Source organism: Castanea sativa, chromosome 1 (assembly GCF_040712315.1).
Source record: "Castanea sativa cultivar Marrone di Chiusa Pesio chromosome 1, ASM4071231v1".
Classification (NCBI taxonomy): Eukaryota; Viridiplantae; Streptophyta; class Magnoliopsida; order Fagales; family Fagaceae; genus Castanea; species Castanea sativa.
In genome coordinates this window covers 17,121,905-17,144,881 of record NC_134013.1, presented here as the reverse complement: position 1 = coordinate 17,144,881, position 22,977 = coordinate 17,121,905, and the positions used below count along the sequence as shown (strand labels likewise).

The following is a 22,977-nucleotide window of genomic DNA, read 5'->3' as shown; positions in this document are numbered from 1 at the left end:
TCAAAGTGGATCCCTGGACCTGTTATGGTAACGCAGCCAACGGTAAAGCAATGAGCCACAGTATGTTGTATTCATTAATCTCAATTAACGTCTCAACCTCACCCCATACTAATCTCAAAGAAAGAACCACCATGATCTAGCGTGGACGGAGAGGAGAGGACAACTTTCTATCTGTCACATTTAAAAAACCAAAAGACTAGCAAAAAGCAAAAACCACCATTATCTAAACTTTAGGCAAATAAGGTAGGTAGAGAGGACAACTTTGTGCGTCACAATGAGCCAGTCACATTCAAAAGCTTGGAACGAACGAGACCAAACCTAATTATATTCCTGACAGCTGGAAATTACATTGACCATATAAAAAGAGTCAAAACTCAAATACAAGAACCAATGATTTGAAATTCATTAGCTCCAGGGAAGAACTATTAGTACTAAGAAACAATATTAATTAATTTACAAAGACATCTTATTGTATCAAATACATAAAGACAGCATGAATTTTACCTGCAAAGCCACACCGACAAACAATATAGATGGCCATTTACTGGCCAACAGAAAGAAAAAAAATGCCGGTGGTTTACTCAACAAGTGAACTACAATGAACAATTAAGAGTAAAACAAAACAATTTATTCTATTGTTACATAAAGACTACATGAAGTACCTCTATACCAAAACGAACACCAACAATCAAAAGAAGATGAAGACCATTTACAATACATGCGAGCAAATCACAGATAAATTACCAAGCTGGTTGCCACCTGCTAAGCAGCATAAAATGAAACAAAGAAGTCTTCCATATCATGAAGGTGACAGGCTACTGAAGATACGCTTCAAACTAGGGCAAGCCCCACGTAACCTCCCCATGCTCGTTGAGCATATCTGTAAGTCAAAGTAGCAAAACACACATTAAAAAAAAAAAAAAAAAGGATTTCGGGTTGTACAAATGATGCAAAAATAAAAGAAACAAAAAACAATGCATTATAGAACAAGAAGAGAGAGAGAGAGAGAGAGTGCTCTCACCTTCGGACAAAAGCGGACATCAAGGGTCTCCAGCATGCTACACTTTGATATGGCAGAATCAACTGCTGCTACATCAATGTTGCATGACTAACAAAGCCCCAATTTCAAAAGTTAGCAAAGAGCATTAAACAGATGCAGTTTAGGGCATACACATACACCAACTTCACAAATATATGATCAATGATAGGCACACAATTATTTTCAAAGCTTGCTTAGGAGGTAAGTTATGATTCGAGCAAAATCTTTTTGTATCAGTCCACCACCAACACCACATTTATTATACACCAAGCCAATCATAACAGGCCACAACAACAATTGTAAAAAGAGCAATGAAAAGTTTTGTATTCCTAGACCTAGACTAATTGCAAATATATTATTGTTCCATGTAGTAAAACAAAAGAAAATAAGCTTGCATTAGATTGTGCGCCCCTTGGACAGAATTACATATTGATCAATGAAACAAGTGACCATACCAAACTTTAAAGAAAAACTAAATTACAAAAAAAAAAAGGAGATACATGCATTCCCCAGCACCCCAGCAGTATGAATTAGTTGAAGTTGGATTTTTTGTTCTTTACAACTTTTTAAAGCCTCAAATTTTCTAGGTCCAGCTGTAGTTTTGTCAACTTTCAATAAATAATCAAATAAGCTTTTGACAAAAAGCTAATCCAAACGCACAAAGAAGGGAATCCCCAAATACCTACTAAATGTTGAATTCCACCTACTGGAGCACTAGTGACAATGTAAATAACAGTAAGTACAAAATCTGAAGTGTGTATCCATTAATATATCTTCAACTGACATAGACAAGAAAATGCTTAAGGCCCTCAAACATCAAATGCAAAATGCTTACCTGTAGAAAGAGACTGGTCAATCTCGGACACTCAAGCTTCAACATTTCCAAAGAGCAACAATTACTGTAGAGCATAAGAAATAAAATTCAGTACAGATAAAATATCGGAAGAATCAAAAACCACATTAACCAACTGCATCAAGAGAAAAAGGGTACCTCAAATTTAGAAAGCACAAATTAAAACAAGCAAGATCAACTTCCTTCAAATTTGCTGATAGAGAAAGGTTTAATGATGACAAATGAAAACAGCGTGCCGCCGGTGGAATGAAAACTTTCCTAATATTAGGACAACCAACACAGTTTAGGTTCTGCAGTAAACGGTTGGCCTGCTCAATTGGCTTGTGGATGTTCTCAGGTGAAAGCATGGAAGATGAGCTATAAATACTAGGTAACTCAGAAATCTGGCCGCCACCACTGCAACCCCAATTAAGGTCATGCATATTGACACAGCCATTCAAGCTCACATGTGTAAGATGTGTGCAGAAAGCAAGAAGCTCTTCTATAGCAGACTGACAGAGGGTCCCATAAGACAAGTCCAATTCCTGGAGAGCAGGGAGAGCACCTTCCTTGTAAAGGGGCTCAAGTGACGAGTCCGCAAGATACTTGCATGCTTGTAATTTTAACACCTGGGAGAAGGAGAGATAAAATGTAAGTACTACAGTAAAGCCCAAATAATCAACCCCCTCAACCCCTATTATCCACTTTTTAACACCTGGGAGGAGAGAGGAGTAGAATCCAAATTAGGAGATTTAAAATTCAAATTCCATAAGATTAGGACACATTTTATACTTAAACTACAACTATTTGTGGTTACAACTTAATAATGTTACATACATAGCATGCATATGAAGAGGTTGGCGTATACTCACCATCTTTGTATGTTAAAACAGCAAAGTTGAGGCTTTTTTTTGTCCAATAAAAACTGAGATTATGCTAAAAGACAATTTATGATAAGCAAGAGAACATAAACTTGATATAAATAGCATTCACACAATTTTGACACCCAAAAACAAAGTGTTTAAGAAGCCTCAAAAGATGATGTAGAGGCACAAGATTTTTTTTTTTGTTGTGGGGGGGGGGGGGGATATAATACAGAAAAAAAACCCAAAATATCACTTCATACGTAATTTTATAAGGCACATTGGACAACTTGGTGGTCTATATATAAAATTAAAGCAAAACATGTAAAGATTCATCTAAACAATTTGTTAAATTTTTATTTTTAGGTGACCTTAAAATGCATTTACACTATCCAGAAAAGCTCATCACTGCTTATACTCTTAAAAGAACGCATTCATGCTATGTATTGTACAATAAATCTGATAGAGGAGGACCATCAAATGATAAGCCATGATCATTAAAACAGATTATGCATGTAGGTTAATTTAAAAAGATTTTGCTATTAGATTCAGAAGAACAAGCATTTCAATTAAAAAAAATAGATTTTCATTACTAGGATTTGAAAACTTGGATTAACGGGTTTTTCCTATTGACAAATAATTGTAGTTTTTGGTACTTTTCCCTAAAATTTTATGGTTGCAGTGATGCCCCATGTCAAAAATAGAATGCTTATGTACTGGACAGTGAAAATTACCTTTAGTTGCAAACAAGACTTAAAAACCGGCTGCAAGGTCATCAAAAAGGTGTATGATAAATCAAGCACAGTCAAATGTAGAAGGCAGCGCAGGGCATAAAGTCCATCAGAACCAATTGATGGGCATGACATCAATATCAATGACTCAATCAGCGGGCATGAAGCAGTTGTTGCAGACAAACAGTCATCCTTAAGTTGGCTGCATGTGAAAGAGATAAGGGTGTCAGCTTGAGCACTGAAAAAGGATCACCAAAGAAAACATTAAAGCAACCAACCTGCAAAAGGAAGCATCTAGAGAGGTCAAAAGCGGACAATTAATAGATGCTTCAGATAATACGCCACATCCTTTCAATTCGAGCAACACCATACACGGTGCATTAATACTGAGTACATTTAGTTTGGGACATATTCCCAGATTCAATGACTGTAGACCAACCTAATGAAATGAAGATTTACAATTAAGCTCTGTTCTTTTTAATCAAAACAAGAAGAAAAAAATCAGCTCTTTTCCCATTTGTTGATGCTGCAAAAGATGCAACTAAGTGTCATAAAACTAGATTAGAACATGAAAGATAGTGGCATCATACAGCAAAAATTTGTGTTTTAAACAAATACAAGAGCATATTGTCCATGTAGTGTGTATATCAGATTGTGAATTAGCGCTACATCCTTGTTGCAAAATTTAATTCAGTTATTAATATACTTTTATTTAAGGGAATTCAGTTAATATTCAAGGGAACATTAAAGTTAAGAATTTTTTCCATACACTACATTAAAAGACCAAATATGAGATTATGCTCACTTACAGGACAAAAAGATGCTCTTTCAAGATGATCACAACCATCCAAGCAAACTTGCTCTAGATATGGGCACGTAAGATTGAGAGCAGTGATGGCCCGGCAACCAACAAGGGAAAGACTAACTAAAGAGGTACTGCAGAACTGCACTGCTGTCAAGTTCTGAAAAAAGGGAAATCATCACATTATATCAAAGCGAAAATCAAATACAACCATTACAACTCATTAGAGATGATTTTAACATCAAAGTCAATTAGAATGGTGAACCCCAATAGCACACCAACTCAATGTCAAACATAAAAGACATCAGGAAACAAAGGGCCAGATCAATCAGAAAATTTTAAACAATTCAAAGATTGGCTAATGGTAGTGCATTATTGTTAACAACATAATTTAAGAATAAATCACAATTATGCTGAACCATATAAAAATTATATTCGACAAAGCCAATCCCTTCACCTGTCCCTTTTCCACCCCAATCCTATTCCTACTACCCAGATCAGCCCCCTTCTTATGTAATGTGGAATCAATGGCATTTCTAAACACAAAATCAACAATACTTAAGTATTATTAAAACCAAGTAGGTCCCTGGATTATCTTATGTGTAAACACTGCTAACAGACAATTTTAAACAAACCAAGTAGCACCCTGGATTTACCTTAGCAACCACTTTTAAGAGAACACAAAAATCCACTCTAAGAAGAACAAAATATATTAAAGAGAACACCATCATATTTTCCCCAAAACACCAGGATATTCAAAAGACAAAATCTGATATGCCAAGCACAAATAAATTTCACAAAATGATCACTGAAGGAAATGGAAAGGGCCTCAATCACAAACCTCACAGTTATCGAGAACTAGTGACTTTAGCATAGGGCATCCACCTCCATCACTAAAAACTTCACAAATTGTATTTGTCAGAGATTCACAATCAGTGAGATCCACTTCTTGCAAAGTTTGGCATTGCAATGCCAATGTGCTTAAGCTCTCCTGCTTCTGCAATGCTAATTTCTACAAATACATGAAACCACTCCATTTTATTGCTCTATCTGGTAAGTAGTTAAGGACATGAAAGGAAGGGCACAAAAGAGACCAAATTGCTCACCAAAAGACATACCTGAAGTGAGTTTGAAGTGATGTTGATCCGTTGGAGTACGGGGCAATTAGACACCATTATAGATGATAGCATGATACTCCTTAAATTCAAATCAGTAAATCTGCAGGAAAAAAAAAAAATTAAATCAAAAACAAAACCAAAAGAAGGGAACAGAAAAATCTCCACCAGAGAGAGAGGGAGATTCTTTTTTGAGAAGATTGGGTGAAATGGGAGAAATGATATGGAGCAGCAAAATATACTTGCGACAATGTACTAATCTAATATTCTGTAAGCGTGGAAGGTCCAAGGACACAGAAGTCAGTAGGCTGCAATTGTCAAGCTCCAAAACCTGCAACGAATAAGCTCTCTCATTTTGACATGTTGAAAGTATCATTTACTTAAAACGAAGCAGACATCCAGAAAACAACAATATCTGAAACAAGTGAATTCAAACCTCCAACATATAACTATGAGATATTGCAGTCATTGAAGCTGAGGTGATTCCCTCACAGCTGTGAAGCTGAAGTTTTGTCAGCATTGGCAGTCTAACAGCCTTCCAGGAAAAAGCAATGAGACGTGTCAAATAAAGGAATAACCAATATTTCCAGAGAAAAGATTATAACAAAACTCTAACAACTGACCTCAAGTGAGATGTTTGGGCAATATGAAGCATTAAGAATATGGAGATTGGCGCAAGTAAGGGCTATTTCCCTTAGAGTTTCATCGCTAACACATGAACAATTTGACATGTCCAGAGACTCTAACTGAGGGCATGAGGTTGCTGCTGAACGAATTGCAGCATCTGAAAGCTTGTGGCAAGAGCTTATATCAAGGTCATGCAAGAGTGGGCAATTAAGTACAGCCTGTGCCATGTTGCTGCGCTTCAAAGACATTGTTTCAAGCTGTGGACACCTGCAAAAGACAATATCTTAGCATAAAAATTGACCAAATAGACAGACATGACAGTTTGGCTTTAACCTTAAACCTGCTTCACCTGACGGATATACGCATCACACGACACTTTGTTAGTTGAAGATGACGCAAGCTATCGTGGTTTATAGGTATTTCTTGAATACTGTTGCCAAGATTAGCATCATTTACATTCAATCTCTTCAACAAACAACAATCCGATAAGGCATTGAAAAAAGTATCCCCTAGTTGCCCTCTCCCCAATGTCAAAACCTCAAGGTTTCTGCAAAACATGAAGACATATTAGCCATGATCACACAATAATGACTGGGGGGAAAAAACACTAACATAAGCTTCTTACCTTAATGAAGATACAGCTTTCATAACAAGCAAGTGAATGGAAGCACCAGAAATATTCACTTCTGTAGCATTTGGATACCGCCGACACATATCCTCAACTGCAAATGCACACGATATGTGAGAAGTTTTCCACTTTTCTTTTAAAGGAAATACCAAACACAAAACCACCACCAAAATAATAGATAAACAACAGTTCTCAAAGTATCATAATCAATATTACATCTATCGAGACAGCAAGTTATCTTTAGTAATAAGGGTTAAATGAAGACCAAAAGTATACTACATCACATTTAAGTAAAACTTACATTGTTCTACAGATATGTTTCGGTTCTCAAAATTCAAACATCTCCAGAAATCCTCGTGAGCACTAGCTGCTCGCCACTGCCTACAGACTCTGGCAGCTCGGCAAAGAGCAGTGTGGTCTAAGAAAGAGAAAACCTAGAAAAACAAGCCAAAAAAAAAAATGTACATTATTTTAACCATTTCATTTGAAAGAAGCTGGATAAGAAGAACCTGTCATGTTCAGGCCTGTAGTACCATAACTATTACCCCAAAATAACCAGATTCTGTTTAACAGAATGAAAGGAAAATTTTATTTTATTTTTAAAAAAACTACAATAATTAGAAAATCAAAGTAGTTCCATGAAAAGTTATTAGGCACTGCATACCATATGGAGTAAGTCATCCGTAAGATCCATCCGAACTTCAAAATCTTCCAATCTTGGAGAGCCACTCTCATCTCCGACATCATCTGTCCCATCACTAGATTCAGATGCATTCTTACCACCACCATCACACATTGTAAAAGTTTGATAAAATATCTGATTCTTAGATGGAAAAGAAGATCCCTGACTAATGTGGTAATCCCTGTCTGCAGATGAACTAGAGTTTCCAGCATTCGAAAACACTGCAGTTGGAAAATGATATTCACTGCACCAAAATTTTTTGATAATAAGTATTCCATATAATATTGCATGCATTATAATAATCAAACTCCATACTTGGTATCAAAACCAAACAGTTTTTAAGTCATGCATACTAAATGAATTCTGTTTCTATGCCAATGAGCTCTAACTCAAATGGCATCTTATCCTCGTAAAAGTAAGATGGATGGTGAGACTGTGAGCTCAACACCCATTGGTGCTTGAGTAGTTACCGATAAAATGGAGAGAAGGAGAGAGGGGGGGGGGGGGATATAACAAAACAAAATGGAGTTCTTTTTTCATTCTGTTCCAGTTTGGATCCCAATAGGGCTTCACATATTTGCAAGGCCAATTGAACACATCGTTTGTTATGCATGGGTGGGTCCTGCATGAGATTCATGGCACACCGAAGGCACATCCACTTTACATTGGAGCAAGACTGAAACGCTGCCCTACCAGTAGCTTCAAAAAGGGATCGACTTAAATGAAACAGAGGCACTCATTTAAAACAACTTCTCTGTTTGACAGTAATTGAGTAATTCATTGTAGTTACAAAAATAAGAAGCCCCAAAAATAAATTTATATCACGGATGAGAAATAAAACCTTAGAAACCACGGGGCTTTTACTTAACACCTACTATCTTTTCATGCCAAGTGTGATTATCTAGTGAATAAGTGTTAACATGAGAAGATTTACACTGAACATACTTTAAGACACTTTCTCCAAAGTATGTAATTCCTTGTAAAGATAGCACATTGCATATGTCCGCATTAGGAAAAAAAAAAGCAACTCCGACAATTAGAATTTATACATCAAACTCATGTAATAATCAAATTTTAAAACTTGATTAGTAAAAATTTAGACAACGAACATTGCCAAAACCTTAAAATAAAAACCCCACATTGATATTAAGAAAAAAATGAAATCTTTATATACCACAATTGTTCTTCTAACCATAATCTCAGAATATAGCATTCAATTAACGAAATTTAAAATGAAAATAAAAAACCGAGAAGCAAAAATTCAGAGGTACACACACATGCAGAGAAGTAAGCAGAGAGAGTGAGAGACTCACTGAAAATCAGAGTGAAACTTGGCGCGCTTATTGTGCGAATCGCGATCATGATCCGCCGCAGCAGTCTCCGCCGAGGCGGAGCTACTCTCCCCCTCGAACCGCCGCGCGGTTCGAACCCCCAAGAACGGCAAGGGGTCAGCGGCCCGGACGGCCTCGTCCCAATGCGCACCACCACCAACACCGCCGCCGCCGCCGCGCATCGCGACGACGGCGTCCTCGAACAATCTGAGCTGCTCGTCGTCGTCGTCGTCGTCGTCGACGCAGTCGAGGTGCTGCGGACTCAAGGCGGCGAGACCTAACAATCGCTCAACATCGGCCTCCGGGTCATCGTCATTTCCGATTCTACCCTCGGGATTACCCTCATTTCCGAAAACGCCCTCCCTCATAGCCTCCGAATTACCTTCCTCACCTAATTCCTTGTCCTCTTCGTCGTCGTCCACGTCCTCTTCTTCTTCTTCTTCTTCTTCTCTTGTAAAGCATAGGCAGCACCAAATCTTCATGCACTCTACAAGTACCTTTACAAACCCTAAATCCCGATCCCACGCATATCTACCCAAAACGAACACCGCAATTGTAGCGAAACTCGATGAAGCGACGTCGCCGGCTCTGGAACCCTAGAATTGAAACCATCGACTCTGATTTCGAAAATCGAATCACTTTGGAAACAGATTACATAAGAATTGACCAATACATAAATATACAAATACAAAGGAGAGAGAAAGATAGAAAATTTGTAGAGAGAGAAAGAGAAAGAGAGATGGGGAGGAGGATCTGAATGGATCTGATCAGATCTTGTGTGTGTGTGTGTGTGTGTGTGAGCTGCTGGCTGGGTGCTTTGGTTTTGTGGAGTGGTGAGGATGTGTTTTTGTTTGGCTATATAAACGGGGTGTGATTAATAATAATCTGAGAAATGAAAGGACGGGTTCGGCGGACTTACGACGACGTTTTGAGTTTGCCCCGTTTCGAGAACCGCTATTTGTCTTTGTTTGTCTGCCAATAAGGGTGACGAGAATGGAAAGAAAAATCAAAGTTTATAATACTAATAATTAGAAAGGAAATTATTAGGAATATGCATATTTGACTTCGTTTACTATAATTTCGATTCATCCAAAGTGTTGGAGATAACTTTTTCTTTTTCTTTTTTCTTTTTTTTTTTCTTTTTTTTTTGGTTGAAGAAAAGGAAATTTACTCTCTCTTTTTCTTTTTCTTTTTCTCTAGCTCAGTTAAGTTTAAAGAAATTGAGGTTGTTAAAAATATTCAAAACCTTCTAATTTTTTTAGTCTAATCTATTAAATTTTGATTAAAAATTATAACATTTGAAAAATTAAAACAAGGTTTAATAACATTTGCAAACAATTAGATAGTTGATTACTCTCTTTTTTTTTCTAATCATCTCATCGAGCTAACTATATTTTAAAAAATAAAAGCAAGGTTTTATAACATTTAAAAACAACTAGATGGCCAATTACTTTCTCTTTTTTCTAAGTCATTTTGTTGTGACAATATTTTTTATTTAATTTAATTAATGATGTTTGTTTAAGAAAACAGACATTTTATTTATTTAATGATTTTTTGGACAAAAATAAACTTTACACCCTTTAACTTTAATCAACTGTCATTTTAGTTAACTAACTTTAAAATTTGTTATTTTAGTCCATTAATTTTGATCAATTGTCATTTTAATCCACTACATTTTTTTGTCTTTTTTTGTTTAGTTCATCTTTTTTTATTTTTTTAGAAATGTGAAATGACATTTGTGGGGGTAAAAAACAAACAATAACTATTCGTTGAGACTGTATAAGATCTACACAACTAATTTTTAAAGAAAATGAAATGATCCACAGTGGGAAGCATAAGCAACAGATTAAAGCTGAAAAGTGATCGAATCAAATACATAGTCATGGTGGTAAAGTTCCCAAGATACATGAGATAAGTTCAAAGACTGAAAACCCTTAGAACTCTCTCTCTTCTTTTCTCTTTCTCTCTCTTATTCTTGCCTAAACTTTTTTCTCCCTAATTTTTCTGACCGCCTTTCTCTTGCCCCCCTCCTCCTTTTATAGCTGTCTTCGCCTCTTCATTTTATTTCCAGCTGGCTTGCCCCTAACTAGATTTGGAGGATGCTTGTCTCATCCCTCTTTTGCCTTGCCATCTTTTGATCATGAAAGAGAACTTTTTGGAATGCTTTTGCTGTTTAAGTTAGTCATTTAGCATTGAATGTGGTTGACATTAGATGAAAGACGAAGGTGATTGTCGCATTGGTTCCTGTATCCTCTTTGCCATGTCTCTCGGGGTAAGTTTGAATAAAGGGGACACCTCAGTTTACAAGGGAACTAGTTAGCCATGGCACCTTCATTACTTCGGGAGGAGGGTTCTGCATGTCACCTTGGGGAAGGAAGTCGCTACGGATTTCCATGGTGGTAGGCCTAGATGGCTTATTTATACTTAGTAGGCTATTTTACTTATCGCCATACCCTGGGCCAAGCCTATCTTTTAGGTTGGTCTTTTGGGCCTCAATCCTCGGGCTGAGATTGGAGTCATCCCCCCCACAGCATCGTTTTAAAGGAGATAACTAGACAAAAATTTGACGACAATAAATGAAAGGATTAAAGTGACTGCATTATCAATTTTTTACTTTTGTTGCTAAATTGTGTTACCAAAGTTAATAGGCAAAAATGGCAAGTTTAAACCTAGTGGGCTAAAATGGCAATTGATCAAAGTTATAGAATGTAAAGTGTATTTTTGCCTAGTTTTATTACTGACAAATTAAATAATGATTCCACCAAATGTTACTATATTTATAATAGTATTGATCAATTGAGTTATTAATTGTGTGGTGTCCTAAACATCCACATTCTATGTTGGGGGGCTATATACCTCCCCCACCCAATTTTTAATTTTTTAAAAATATATATTTATTACTTTTTAAATGTTGGAACCCTCTAGAAATAAGAATTGGGTTTTTTAAAAAGGCTAACCCAATGAATATTTGTGGGGGCAAGGGGAGGGGGAGGGGGATTTGCACTTGCATCGGCTTAAATTTTTAATCAATTATGACTTTGAAGAGTGAAAACTATATTAGTTCAATTAGATTATTTTTATTTGGTTTCTTTGGTAGACATAAGGTCTGTTTGGGATCCGCTTATTTTGTTGAAAGTATCGTAGATAAATGTAAAAGTTAGTTGAAATAGTACAATGGGACTAATAAATAGTACCAAAAAGTGTAGTGGGACCCATAAAATAATAGCAAAAATAAGCTGAATAGTAAAATAAGTTGGCAAAATTAAAATTTTCCAAATGGACACATTGATTTTTTTTAAAACTAAATTTCTTAAGAAATTCACTATGAAGTGATAATAAATAAATGTTATTCTATGAAATATTGTCACCAAGCACACTTTTGGTGATATGTTGATGATTTTTTTATGTAGTATATTTATGAGTTATGGTTTTCTCTAATTTGAAAATTCAAGATATATATATATATATATATATATGTAAATGTAAAATTGTGTGTGCGCGCGCACTTTTAATTTGTTTTGAATAGTGTTTTGATATCATAATTCAAGCTCTAAACAAAATTTGTTAGGACTCTGTTGTGCCCTAAGTGTGAATCTTATCATTCCTTGAGTCTATTTATTGTAATTACCCCTTTAAATAATTTCTTGCACAAATATATCATATTCAAGTGTCTACTGTATTTACAATTTAAATTTATCTTGACTAGTGTATTAATACCATAATTCAATCCACAAACAAACAACCAAACAATAGGGAAAAAATTAAAACTAAGATAAAACAATATGACTTTGAAGACATTATTAATTACATTAGATTTTTGAACATGTTTTGTTGGTGGACAAATTGATTGCTGTTGAGCATAACTTTTATGAGAGATATTGAGTTTTTTTTTTTTTGTGTGTGGTAATTTTGTACATACATATAGCAAATTAAACAACATATATATAATACTTAGACTTTAAAATTATTATTATTATTATTATTATTATTATTATTATTATTATTATTATTATATGTTGATAGTTTTTGTATATAGTATATTTATGAGTTAATATTTTCTCTAGTTTGAAAATTTAAGATATGTAAGTATGTACACAATTGTGTGTGTGCGAGCGAGCGTGCGCGCACTCCCAGTTTGTCTTGACTAGTGTATCAATACCATAATTCAAATTCTCAAAAAAATTTAGGGCTCCTACCCTATTTGAAGCATGAATTTTATATATTAGCAAGTCTACATTGAGATAATCTCCTACACAAAAATATTGGATGTCAAGTGTGTGTGTATGTACACTTTAGGTTTGTCTTAACTAATATATCAATATTGTAGGGACATGGGGTCAGTGACCGATATTGGCCCATTGCTGTTAGGATGGGCCCAGCCTAGTAGTCTTGATATACGGACATAAAATCGGTGCTCAGAGGTAGCCTACCGTCATTGAACTAGGCTCAGCCCAGTGTCAACCAGCAGGTTGGGGATGACCGAAGAGGCAACAATCAATATTTAGATCAATCCCCGAGCGCTGTTAGTGTCTTAGGAAAATTCACTGCCGAACGCTATTTAGTGTCAAGTGTGAGTTTTAAGAAAATTCTCAGAATGAACCAATTTACTAGGGATTATGGGTAGAGGTGGGAACCACATGGAAAAAGATAGAAAGGTAATCATTTGGGTCCCTTCTATGTGGAGACTATAAAAGGGGAGGAAGGATGAATGGGAAAGGTGTTGGTAAACACAAAGGGGTGACAAACAAGAGCAATATTGAGAGAAAATAAATTAGGGAAAGGTAAGGATTAAGCCTGAGAGATGCAAGGGTTATAGGATTGGACTGTCAAGGCAGTGTTTGAAGTCAACCCTGGTAGGTATACAGGGAAACCCACCAACAAATTTGGGAACCCAAATTCTTGCACAAGAATTACCACTAGGTTTGGGTACCATAAATACCATAATTCAATCCACAAGAAAAAATTGTCAAGGCTCTTGCCCCTACCATAAGACATATGGAGAAACAAATGGAACCCCAAAAAAACAAAAAAAACAAAAAAAGATAAAACGGAGAATGTGTCTATTTGGTAAAACCGCAACATGTAGGACAAAAGTTTTATAATAGTTTAATTACAGATTTTAAAATTTAGAAATTAATTTGAAACCACTCTTAAGTTAGACAAGAATTTTGTAATTTATCAAAATCTTTAACAAATTGTAGCCACTTGGTGCAAGTAGAGTGCAACCATTTTTATTATATAGTATATAATCTTATATGATATAGATCTTTAGGTCAATTGACATTTTCTAATATTTTCAATGATCTTATCTCTCTCTCACTTAATATGCATAGGGAAAAAAGGGTACTCCTATATGGTTTTGCACATAAAAGGTCTCTGGAAGCATAGAAGTATTTATTTGTATTTCTTGAATTGTAGGATCATAAATGATTTTTTTTTTTTTAAATGTAGTAAAAGTTTACCTGCAAATCAGTATGTAGAAAAATTCCTCCAATTTGCTATGTGGCAATTGATAAAACTATCCACATATACTTTTAGTGATATAATATATTTAATGAACCATGTGGCTTGTTTAAATACTATATATGGATAATTTTATGAGTCATCACATAATGGATTGGAGCTAGTAGTGGAGTCAAAAAAATTTATTTGGGTGGCAATACTAACTTTATATACACACGCGCGTGTGCGTGCGCGCACACACACATATGTATGCATGTATGTGTGTGTAGCTATGTGTGTCCATTATAAATTTGCATGTAATTACTTCAACTCTAAAAAGCACATAACAATCTTAAGAAGAAGAAAAAAAATCAAGTCAATAACATTTATATGTAGAATAATTTGAAAACTTTTTTTGATACAAGAATAATTTGAAAACTTATATGACATTTCTTTTTAACAATTTGCTTGCAATACATTGGACTAAGAATGTGAGTAAATCAATTACAAATTGGAAACACGTGATCAAAACAATTGAAAACTAAGTGCCATTATTTTACGGCCAATTGGAAAACAATTTATGGTTGACCAACATTTTTAGTCACCCCAAACACTTGTAAATACAGAAAAAGTTTTCCGAAAATCAATTTTAGTTGAATCAAACACAATCTAAATGGAATAATAACAAAGGGATCATAGTTGGAGAGATATTCTTACGTTTGACACATGCAAAAAGACACAGCTTATGCTATACATATGTACTTGACATATATTTTGGATGATCATAACTTATACTAGAGTTCAAACATTAAAAAAAAAAAGAAAAAAAAAATTTGAGGGGGTCAAGTAGTATTTTTTGTAAGGGCTATACTTGTAAATATACCATATCATACGGAGAAAATAAAGGAATTTTAAAAAGTTTAGGGGGCCTTGGACCCCTTGGTCTACATGTGGCTCTATCACTCGGTTGAAAGTGATCCCTCTGAATTGATTTAAAAACAAAAATTTTCCTATAAATATAACCATTGAGGAAAAAAACAATTCTTTCTGTTTTCTTTTTTCTTTTTAAATTTATACAAGGAATTAAGGATTAGTCAAGTTCACCCTTAAAAGGAAAGCTAGTTCCAAGAGGCCTTTGGCCATTGGCCATTGCATGGCTACTAGAGCATTAGTATCCGGAGTTGTAAAACTCTGAATATCCTATTTTTAGTATTGTGTCACAAAATACATGCATTACCCAGATGTGCATTTGCTAACATGTTTACAATACCGCTACAGTAGACTTCTACATATACAAGTTACTATACACCAATTATAAACTTAAATTTCATTTTTTTTATTTTTCACTCTCTCTCCTCTGTCTTTCACATTCTCACTCACTCCCCTTTCATAGTAGACTTCTACATATACTACCACAGTAGACTCTCTCCTTTATTTTTGTATTATTTTAATATGTGGTATTATAAAATAATAGTTGGGATGTTTGATGTATTATAAAATGGTATGATATAATAGATAAAGTAACTTTTGAGATGGTAAAATAGAATAGTTTGAAGATACCAAATACCAATGTTCTAATTAGCTAAGTTTCAATGACAAAAATTCGCTTTCAAGGACTGTTTGGATACAGCTGAAAACTGAAAATTGAAAATTGAAAATACTGTAGCAAAATAATTTTTAAATGTGTGAATAGTGCTGCAAGACCCATTTTTAATAAAAAATTATTGAACAGTGTCGTGAGTGGATGAATAGTAATTTTTGTCCCCTTAAAAGCTGAAACGCTGCAGCAGGGGAAAAAAAAAGGGCTGAAACGCGTTGAATGCAAAACGTAGACGCATTCAGTCGAATCCAAACAATCACTCAGTTAAGAACATGTAATATTTTCTTTTTGTGTGAAAGAAGAATATACAATCTGCAAGAGTCTTTTAGTTTAACTAGTTGGCAGCTCATGGTATTTCTAGTAGAGACATTTAAAATTTAAATATCAGATTCCTAATTATTGATGTATATAAAAAAAAATGTGTAATATAATGTATAGCAACAATTTACAATTTATTCCTTCCACCAAAATAAAAGGGTTTCATTATTTCAACTAGTAAAATTTATTGTTATCAAATAAAATATTTGAGATTTGAATTCTGCCTACACTAAAATTAATTGCTATCTTGGCTCAATCATTATAAAACAGATGTGATAGATTAAAATTCTATTGAATTCATAAATAAAAAAATAAAAATAAAAAAACGTATTTTTCCAAGTTATTACTCAAATCCATGATGGAGCCAATAAAACAAGTAAATTCCTGGTGCTAGGCATCCCTCCTTCTCCTTTTTTTTTTTATTCTTTTTTTCTTCTTTCTTTTACCCTCCATTGGATATTCCCAAAGCATGTTCTATTCCACCGAGACAGCCTTCCTTGCAAGCTCTCAAATTTGCGCTTTGTGATCTTTAGATTTGTTCCCTAAATGAGAATGAGACTATGCTTTCTTTTATTTCTTTTTTCTTTTTGTAACGACACTATGCTTTCAAAGAGATAGATCTGGCATAATAATAGCTATTGCCTTTTTTTTTTTTTTACTCACTAAATCACTGAGTCTTTGGCAGAAAATTTAGTTATTTTTAGATTGAAAAGAAAGTTATTAAGAATTTTACAATGACAATGAAAAATCATAGTTAAGCATATATTGGTATGAAATGCGGGTTCCAGTCAGCTCAACTGGTTAAATCTCTAATTGTTGCATAAGAGATCTGAGGTTCAACCCCCGCCTACACCAAAAACTGATTAGTGTTTTGGCCTGATGATCAAGAGCGGATGTCATAAGTTGAAACTTTATAAAAAAAAAAGAACTTTGGTATGAAATGTTGAGCTACTTTTCAGAGATATTTTTTATAAAGAACACAATATTTTCACAACAAATCATAGGTGGTTAGTTGTTATTTATTCAAATTTGAACCTAATACAAAGATTACTTTTTTGTTTCAACAATAACAATTAATAACAATTTGCCACTTAAGATTTGTTGTAAAAATATTGTGAAAATGTTGTGGACAAATCATTATCTCACACATGTTTGATACATTTTTTTCCTAAAACTAACTAACAAACACTAATCCAACAGTTTATTCCATTTCAAATCATAAATTTTAGTTTCTTAAAAATTAATTCCTATGTAATGTCACTAAATTTTCATTAAACTCAAAATAAATAAAAAAGCCTCATCCCACGTGCGGAGCGCGTGTGATAAGGTTAGTGTATGTGTATATATATGAATTTGTTTTTATTGTTATATCAACACCATAATTTAATAATTCAAACAATTAAAACCATAAAAAAAATATAGACAAGGAAATGATAATTTAAAATTGTCATTACAAATAAGCTTTCATATATCTTCCTTGTGACTCCAATATGAAAGCAACTTTACAGTATAAACATGAATATTTACGGCCTGTTTGGGAATAAATTTATTTAGCTGAAATTGAAATTTTTTTGTTGAAAGTGCTATAGAAAAAAGTTAAAAGCTAACCAAATAATATAGTGAAACCCATAAATAGTACCAAAAAATGCAATAGAACTCATGAATAATAACAAAAATAAACTAAGATGACACTGTAGCACTTTAGAAGAAAGAGAGAGAGTTGTATTGGAATATATTATATTATTTTAATAGATAATATATATTATTTTAATAAGTAAAATAGGAAAATAAAAATTGAGATGTTGGATGTATTTTCTTCTTATAATTTTATTTTATATTATAAAAAATACCATAGTTTTTTTTTTAATGTATATTCAGAAACAATAATAATAAAAATAGTACCTATCGTCAGCGAAAACAATTATATTGTTTTAAGGAGTAGATATCTTTAATGTCTTTTTCTGTCTCCTTTTAACCGTACCAGACCAGTTCGTCTAACTCACGCGTGCACAACTCTACGGAGCAAACAAATAGATTACGCAAATTCAGTGGTACCATATATAGCAGTGCAGTTACTTTTCCTTTTAGTTTTACACTACCTGTTTACAGATACTGTTTGTTTATAGTTTGCCAACAAGTTAGAGTCAAACGTGTGGCAAAGTGTCTGTCGGGGTATGTAAGGATATAATAGAGGGATGTGATTGGCTTATCAGGCCTATCTGATCAAACCTAGCTAGTGGACTACACAATTAGACATGCGGGTAGACTTGAATTGTAACTGAATAGAAACCAAGACTTTTTTTTTTTTTTTCTCAATTACAATATTTCCAATTTTTTTAAGAACAAAAAATTTGTTTGACTAAAAAAACACTAAAGTTGCATTTAACATTAACTTAAAAAGTCAATTTTTTTTACTATTTAACTTAATTTTGCTATTATTCATAAGTTACACTATACTATTTCAATTACTTTTTAGTTTTATTTATAGTACTTTCTGTAAAAAAAATTCAATTTCAATGTAAAAGTTTAGCTATAATTCAATTTCTTTTATTTTTGTTAATCTATTTTTTTACATACATCATTGGAATTTCTATTTATTTCTTTATAGGTTAAAATACAAATTACACTTTTTAAATTTGACTAAAATTCATTTTAGTTTTTTTAATTTTGCTTTCATTTAATTGAGTCATTTAAGTTTTAAATTTATTCAATTCAGGCATTTCGTCCAATTTCGTTAAAAAATTAAGTAATTAACTAATGAAAAAAAATCACATAAAAAAATCTGTAAAATATTTTTATAGATTTTTGTTTCATGTCAGAAAAATATTTTTTTATTTAATTTTTTAATGAAATTGAACAAAATGTCTAGATTTAATAAATTTGAAATTTAGAAGATTAATTGAAACGAATAAAAGTTGGAGGACTGAAATCCATTTAATAAAACTTAGAAAATGTATTTTATATTTTGGCCTTCTTTTATATATATCACACACACACACACACACACACACACACACACACATATACACACACACATATATATATACATATATTGTATTTTATATTTAATGAACCAAAAAATATATCGTCCAAACATTGATAAATGTGCATTACATTTGAAGTATGTGCGTTAGAAATGGCAGAACATTACTGTAGGTATGGAAGGGCTAGATATGGGTATTGGGCTATGCGCCGTGTCCAAGGACATTAAATAGCTCGAGGACAGGTAAATACTAATAAAGGCATACAGGTTGATGGGACGTGGAAGAAGTTTGGTTATAAGGAGTTGGAAATGCTATCCAAGGAGAAGTACCTCCTCGGCTAAACTGGGTAGAGGTCAAAGGTTCGATCCTTCATCAAGAACAAGGCACTAGACGATTGTGTTGGCAAGTATAAACATCAGCTAGGGATAAAACGAAAGATAGTTGGGAAATATCTAAGAAGAAAAGCTGCTACCATCGCATTGAATACTCTGTAACTAACCCCTTGACTGCATTAATGTGGAGGTGATACCTGAACAGTAACATTCAGCCTTACAGCTATCCACAAAGACTTCAGAAAGGTGCTCATGGGACAAGTATCAAAGCCAGCAATATAATCTACATGTGGAGGGCTGAGATGAAAGAAGGAAAGGGATATATAAAGGAGAAAAACCCCATTGCAAGAGGGATCATAAAAAATCTAAGAGAAATCACTATAGACTCAAGAACTGTAATTTTGTATAAGTTTAAGAGAAATATATAAGAACAAATTATCCTTAAACTTGGTTGAGGAGAGCTTTTCTTGTTTAAAACTGTTTGTTTTATTCTTCCTAGTAATAACGAACCTTCTGTGATTACTATCCACCTAACTCATTGAAAATTCAATTTTAAGCCTACTCTCTAACAAATTCATTATTTTGGACTCTTTGGGCCACTGACCCTTCATTTGGGCTTTGAGAGCAACATTTGCCCTAACAATTGGTGTCGTCTGTAGGAATCTGAATATTCTTGAGTTCATCCAACCATGGTTAGTTTAGTTTCCTACAATTTTAGGAATAGTCCTACAATGCCTAGTTCCGCGAACCACATACCTTGGGTAAATTAATGCTTCTTATTCCTTTAAGTATTAAACAGAACCTTGGTTATGCCTGGTTCCTCGGACCACATACTTTGGGTAAATTAATATTTCTTATTCATTTAAGTATTAAACAGAACTTTAGTCATGTCTGGACTACATACTTTAGGTAAATTAATACTTCTATGGTTATCTGAGCATTAAACAGAACCTCGGTTATGCTTGGTTCACATGCCTTGGGTAAATTAATGCCCGCCTACTAAGTTAAGTACTAAATAGAACCTCGGTCATGTCTGGCTCCTTGGACCACGTACTTTGGGTAAATAAGTACCTGATCTATCTATAATGGATAACCAAGACTCTTATGGTAGTAACTTAACTGAAGAAATGGCCTGAGCATCACTCATTTGCAAGTATATCCATGATATGGTCTTGGGTAGTAAACCTGATTTTGTGAGGTCGCACTCCTCAGACCAAGTGCCTTGGGTAAATCAATGCTTCACATTTGCTAGAAGTCATTTGATGGAGCTTCAAACCACACGTAATCTTTTGATCCATACCCATCAGGTATGTAAGGCGTGTATTTGAATTAAATTGCAAAATGTTAAGTGTTAATGGCCTAGAGGATTAATTTTTTGCATTACCAATTGCATAAAATGTAGGGGTTAGATTACAAGTTATATGGACATCTGTGAAGATTAAGGGCAAAGTTGCATTTTGCTCAAAAGGAATTGTAAGTTATGTCAACATCAGTTAAACAGGGATCACGAACAAAATAATGCTTTGTTTCACATAAATATGATGAAATATAAAGGAATTTAACAACTATTCATTAGATAAGGCCTTGTAAAGGCAAAGAAATTACATGTTTAAAAACAGAAGATAATAAATACATGTAAGAGGAACACTTAAAAAGGGGGGGGGGGGGGGAGAACTACTACAGAGTTTAAATTAAAGCCTAGGTAGTCTTGGGAGGAAGAGGGTTGGCCTTCGCTGCAGACTAGGCAAGCACCTCTGGCCCTTTGGTGTGAGTAGCACCCTTGTCCTTAGGGTCCTCCTTGGTAGTAAAGGGAAGTGTGGCCAGTACTAATACCTGGCTTTGGGATGCCTCATTTTCTTTGGAGGGATCCTTAAGTGCCTGTGGAGGCTTAGCCAGTTCCTTATCCTTCTCTATTGCATCAGTTTGGTCAACCTCTTTGGGAGAAATAGTTGGAGTAGGGAAAGCACTAGTGAGAGTAGATGGGCTTGGCTCTGGAACTTTGGGATCAACCTCGGTGTGAAAGCTTAAGGGGCCAGCTACTCTGAGGGCTGGGGGATTGAAGGCATTTTTTGCCCTTTGGTGCGAGTAGCACCCTTATCCTTAGGGTCCTCCTTGGTCTATATTGCACCATTGTCTTTAGGGTCCTCCTTGGTAGTAAAGGGAAGTGTGGCCAGTACTAATACCTGGCTTTGGGATGCCCCATTTTCTTTGGAGGGATCCTTAAGTGCCTGTGGAGGTTTAGCCACTTCCTTATCCTTCTCTATTGCATTAGTTTGGTCAACCTCTTTGGGAGAAATAGTTGGCGTAAGGAAAGCATCAGTGAGAGTAGATGGGCTTGGCTCTGGAACTTTGGGATCAACCTCGGTGTGAAAGCTTAAGGGGCCAGCTACTCTGAGGGCTAGGGGATAGAAGGCATTTCTGCCCTCCTCGGTGTGAAAGAAGTATCCACCCCAGCTTGGTCTAGGGCTTCATTCCACACCTGAAGGCAGTAGCCCTTACAAACCCCAGTGACCTGGGCCCTAAGGGTTTTTTCAGTCTCTGCCACCCCAATGTCATACCCTTCATGTTCGGCCATAGCAGCAGCTTTCTTAGCCTCCTCTAGCTTCATCTTTAAAGTCGTTATCTGCTCTTTAGCTATGGTAAGCTGATCCTCGGTCTAGCGCAGTTATTAGCGCTGGCTCTCTGCCTGCCACTTAGCCCCTTCCAAAGCTGCCTCGGCACTCTTCAAGTCACAGGTTGCCTCAGTCAATTTGACATTGAGGTATTTAATTCTTTGCTCTGCCAAGTTAAATGCATCGACGACAGCTATGCATCGAGCCTCGTCCTCTTTCATCTGCTTGTGGGCATTATCTACCCACTTCTCGGTGAGGTGCACTGCTTGGATAGCCTTTAAGAAAGGAAAGAAAGAAAGTAAGTTAAATTCTTCAAGGGAAAGAACAGTATAAGTAAAAAAATAAAATAAAATAGAAAGAGATGAAGAAAGATTTACCAGAGCTAAATCCCTTTTTAGGATTAGAAACAACTTATGCTTTTTGAATGTCCTTAGGTCAACCATATCCTAAGGTAGTAGTAGTGGCTGCTCCAAGGCATTGGCCACATAGCTTGCCTTTCCCTTTTAAAAATCTCTTATAGAAGAGTCTGAGGGAAGGGGCTCCATTAAGTATCAGAGGGGGATCCCAGATCTGGACCCTAGGACGAAGGTCATGTCCTCTCTCTACGAGGGCTCCCTCACTTGAGGACCTTGTCTGTTCCCCCTTAGCTATTTTGGTCCCTTTTTGAGGCTCAGGCTCCTTGGAGGGGATGACCTCCCCTTCTTCCACCATAATCTTGCCCTTCCCATCCTATTTTCTTTTCTTTTCTGCATTTTCAGGGTGGGAAGTATGGGTAAGAAGAGGGGTAAGGGGTTAGGGTTGGATAGCCACATCTGGGATTAACCTTCTTGCATGGGTTTCGAGGAAGGTGAGCAGGTTTGGCTTGGGCTTCCTCTATAGTACCATTGTGTCAAGTATCTTGGGATTTTCCAGGATGCTGCTGACTTGGGCAGGGGGAAGATGGCTGAAGGTAGCTCCTGAAGGATCTGGAGATTGGGGTTGGTTAAATACTTGGAAATCCTCCTCGGAGTTTGAAACTTCTACCACTTTGGCCGCTTCT

The 22,977-nt window shown here is 35.1% G+C and overlaps 1 protein-coding gene across 1 annotated transcript; it reads right to left on the bottom strand.

Moving 5' to 3' along the window:
- Positions 1-383: 383 nt before the first annotated feature.
- LOC142610525 (F-box/LRR-repeat protein 15) lies at positions 384-9,497 on the bottom strand. Its single transcript, XM_075782344.1, has 17 exons — positions 8,633-9,497; positions 7,302-7,563; positions 6,939-7,071; positions 6,635-6,731; positions 6,359-6,556; positions 6,006-6,276; positions 5,819-5,917; positions 5,625-5,713; positions 5,386-5,485; positions 5,109-5,279; positions 4,275-4,427; positions 3,744-3,904; positions 3,469-3,667; positions 2,031-2,500; positions 1,875-1,938; positions 1,022-1,108; positions 384-880 (listed from the first exon to the last, which is right to left on the bottom strand). Exons 1-17 carry the CDS (start codon positions 9,130-9,132, stop codon positions 800-802), a joined length of 3,135 nt encoding a protein of 1,044 aa, XP_075638459.1. The 5' UTR covers positions 9,133-9,497; the 3' UTR covers positions 384-799.
- Positions 9,498-22,977: the final 13,480 nt, after the last annotated feature.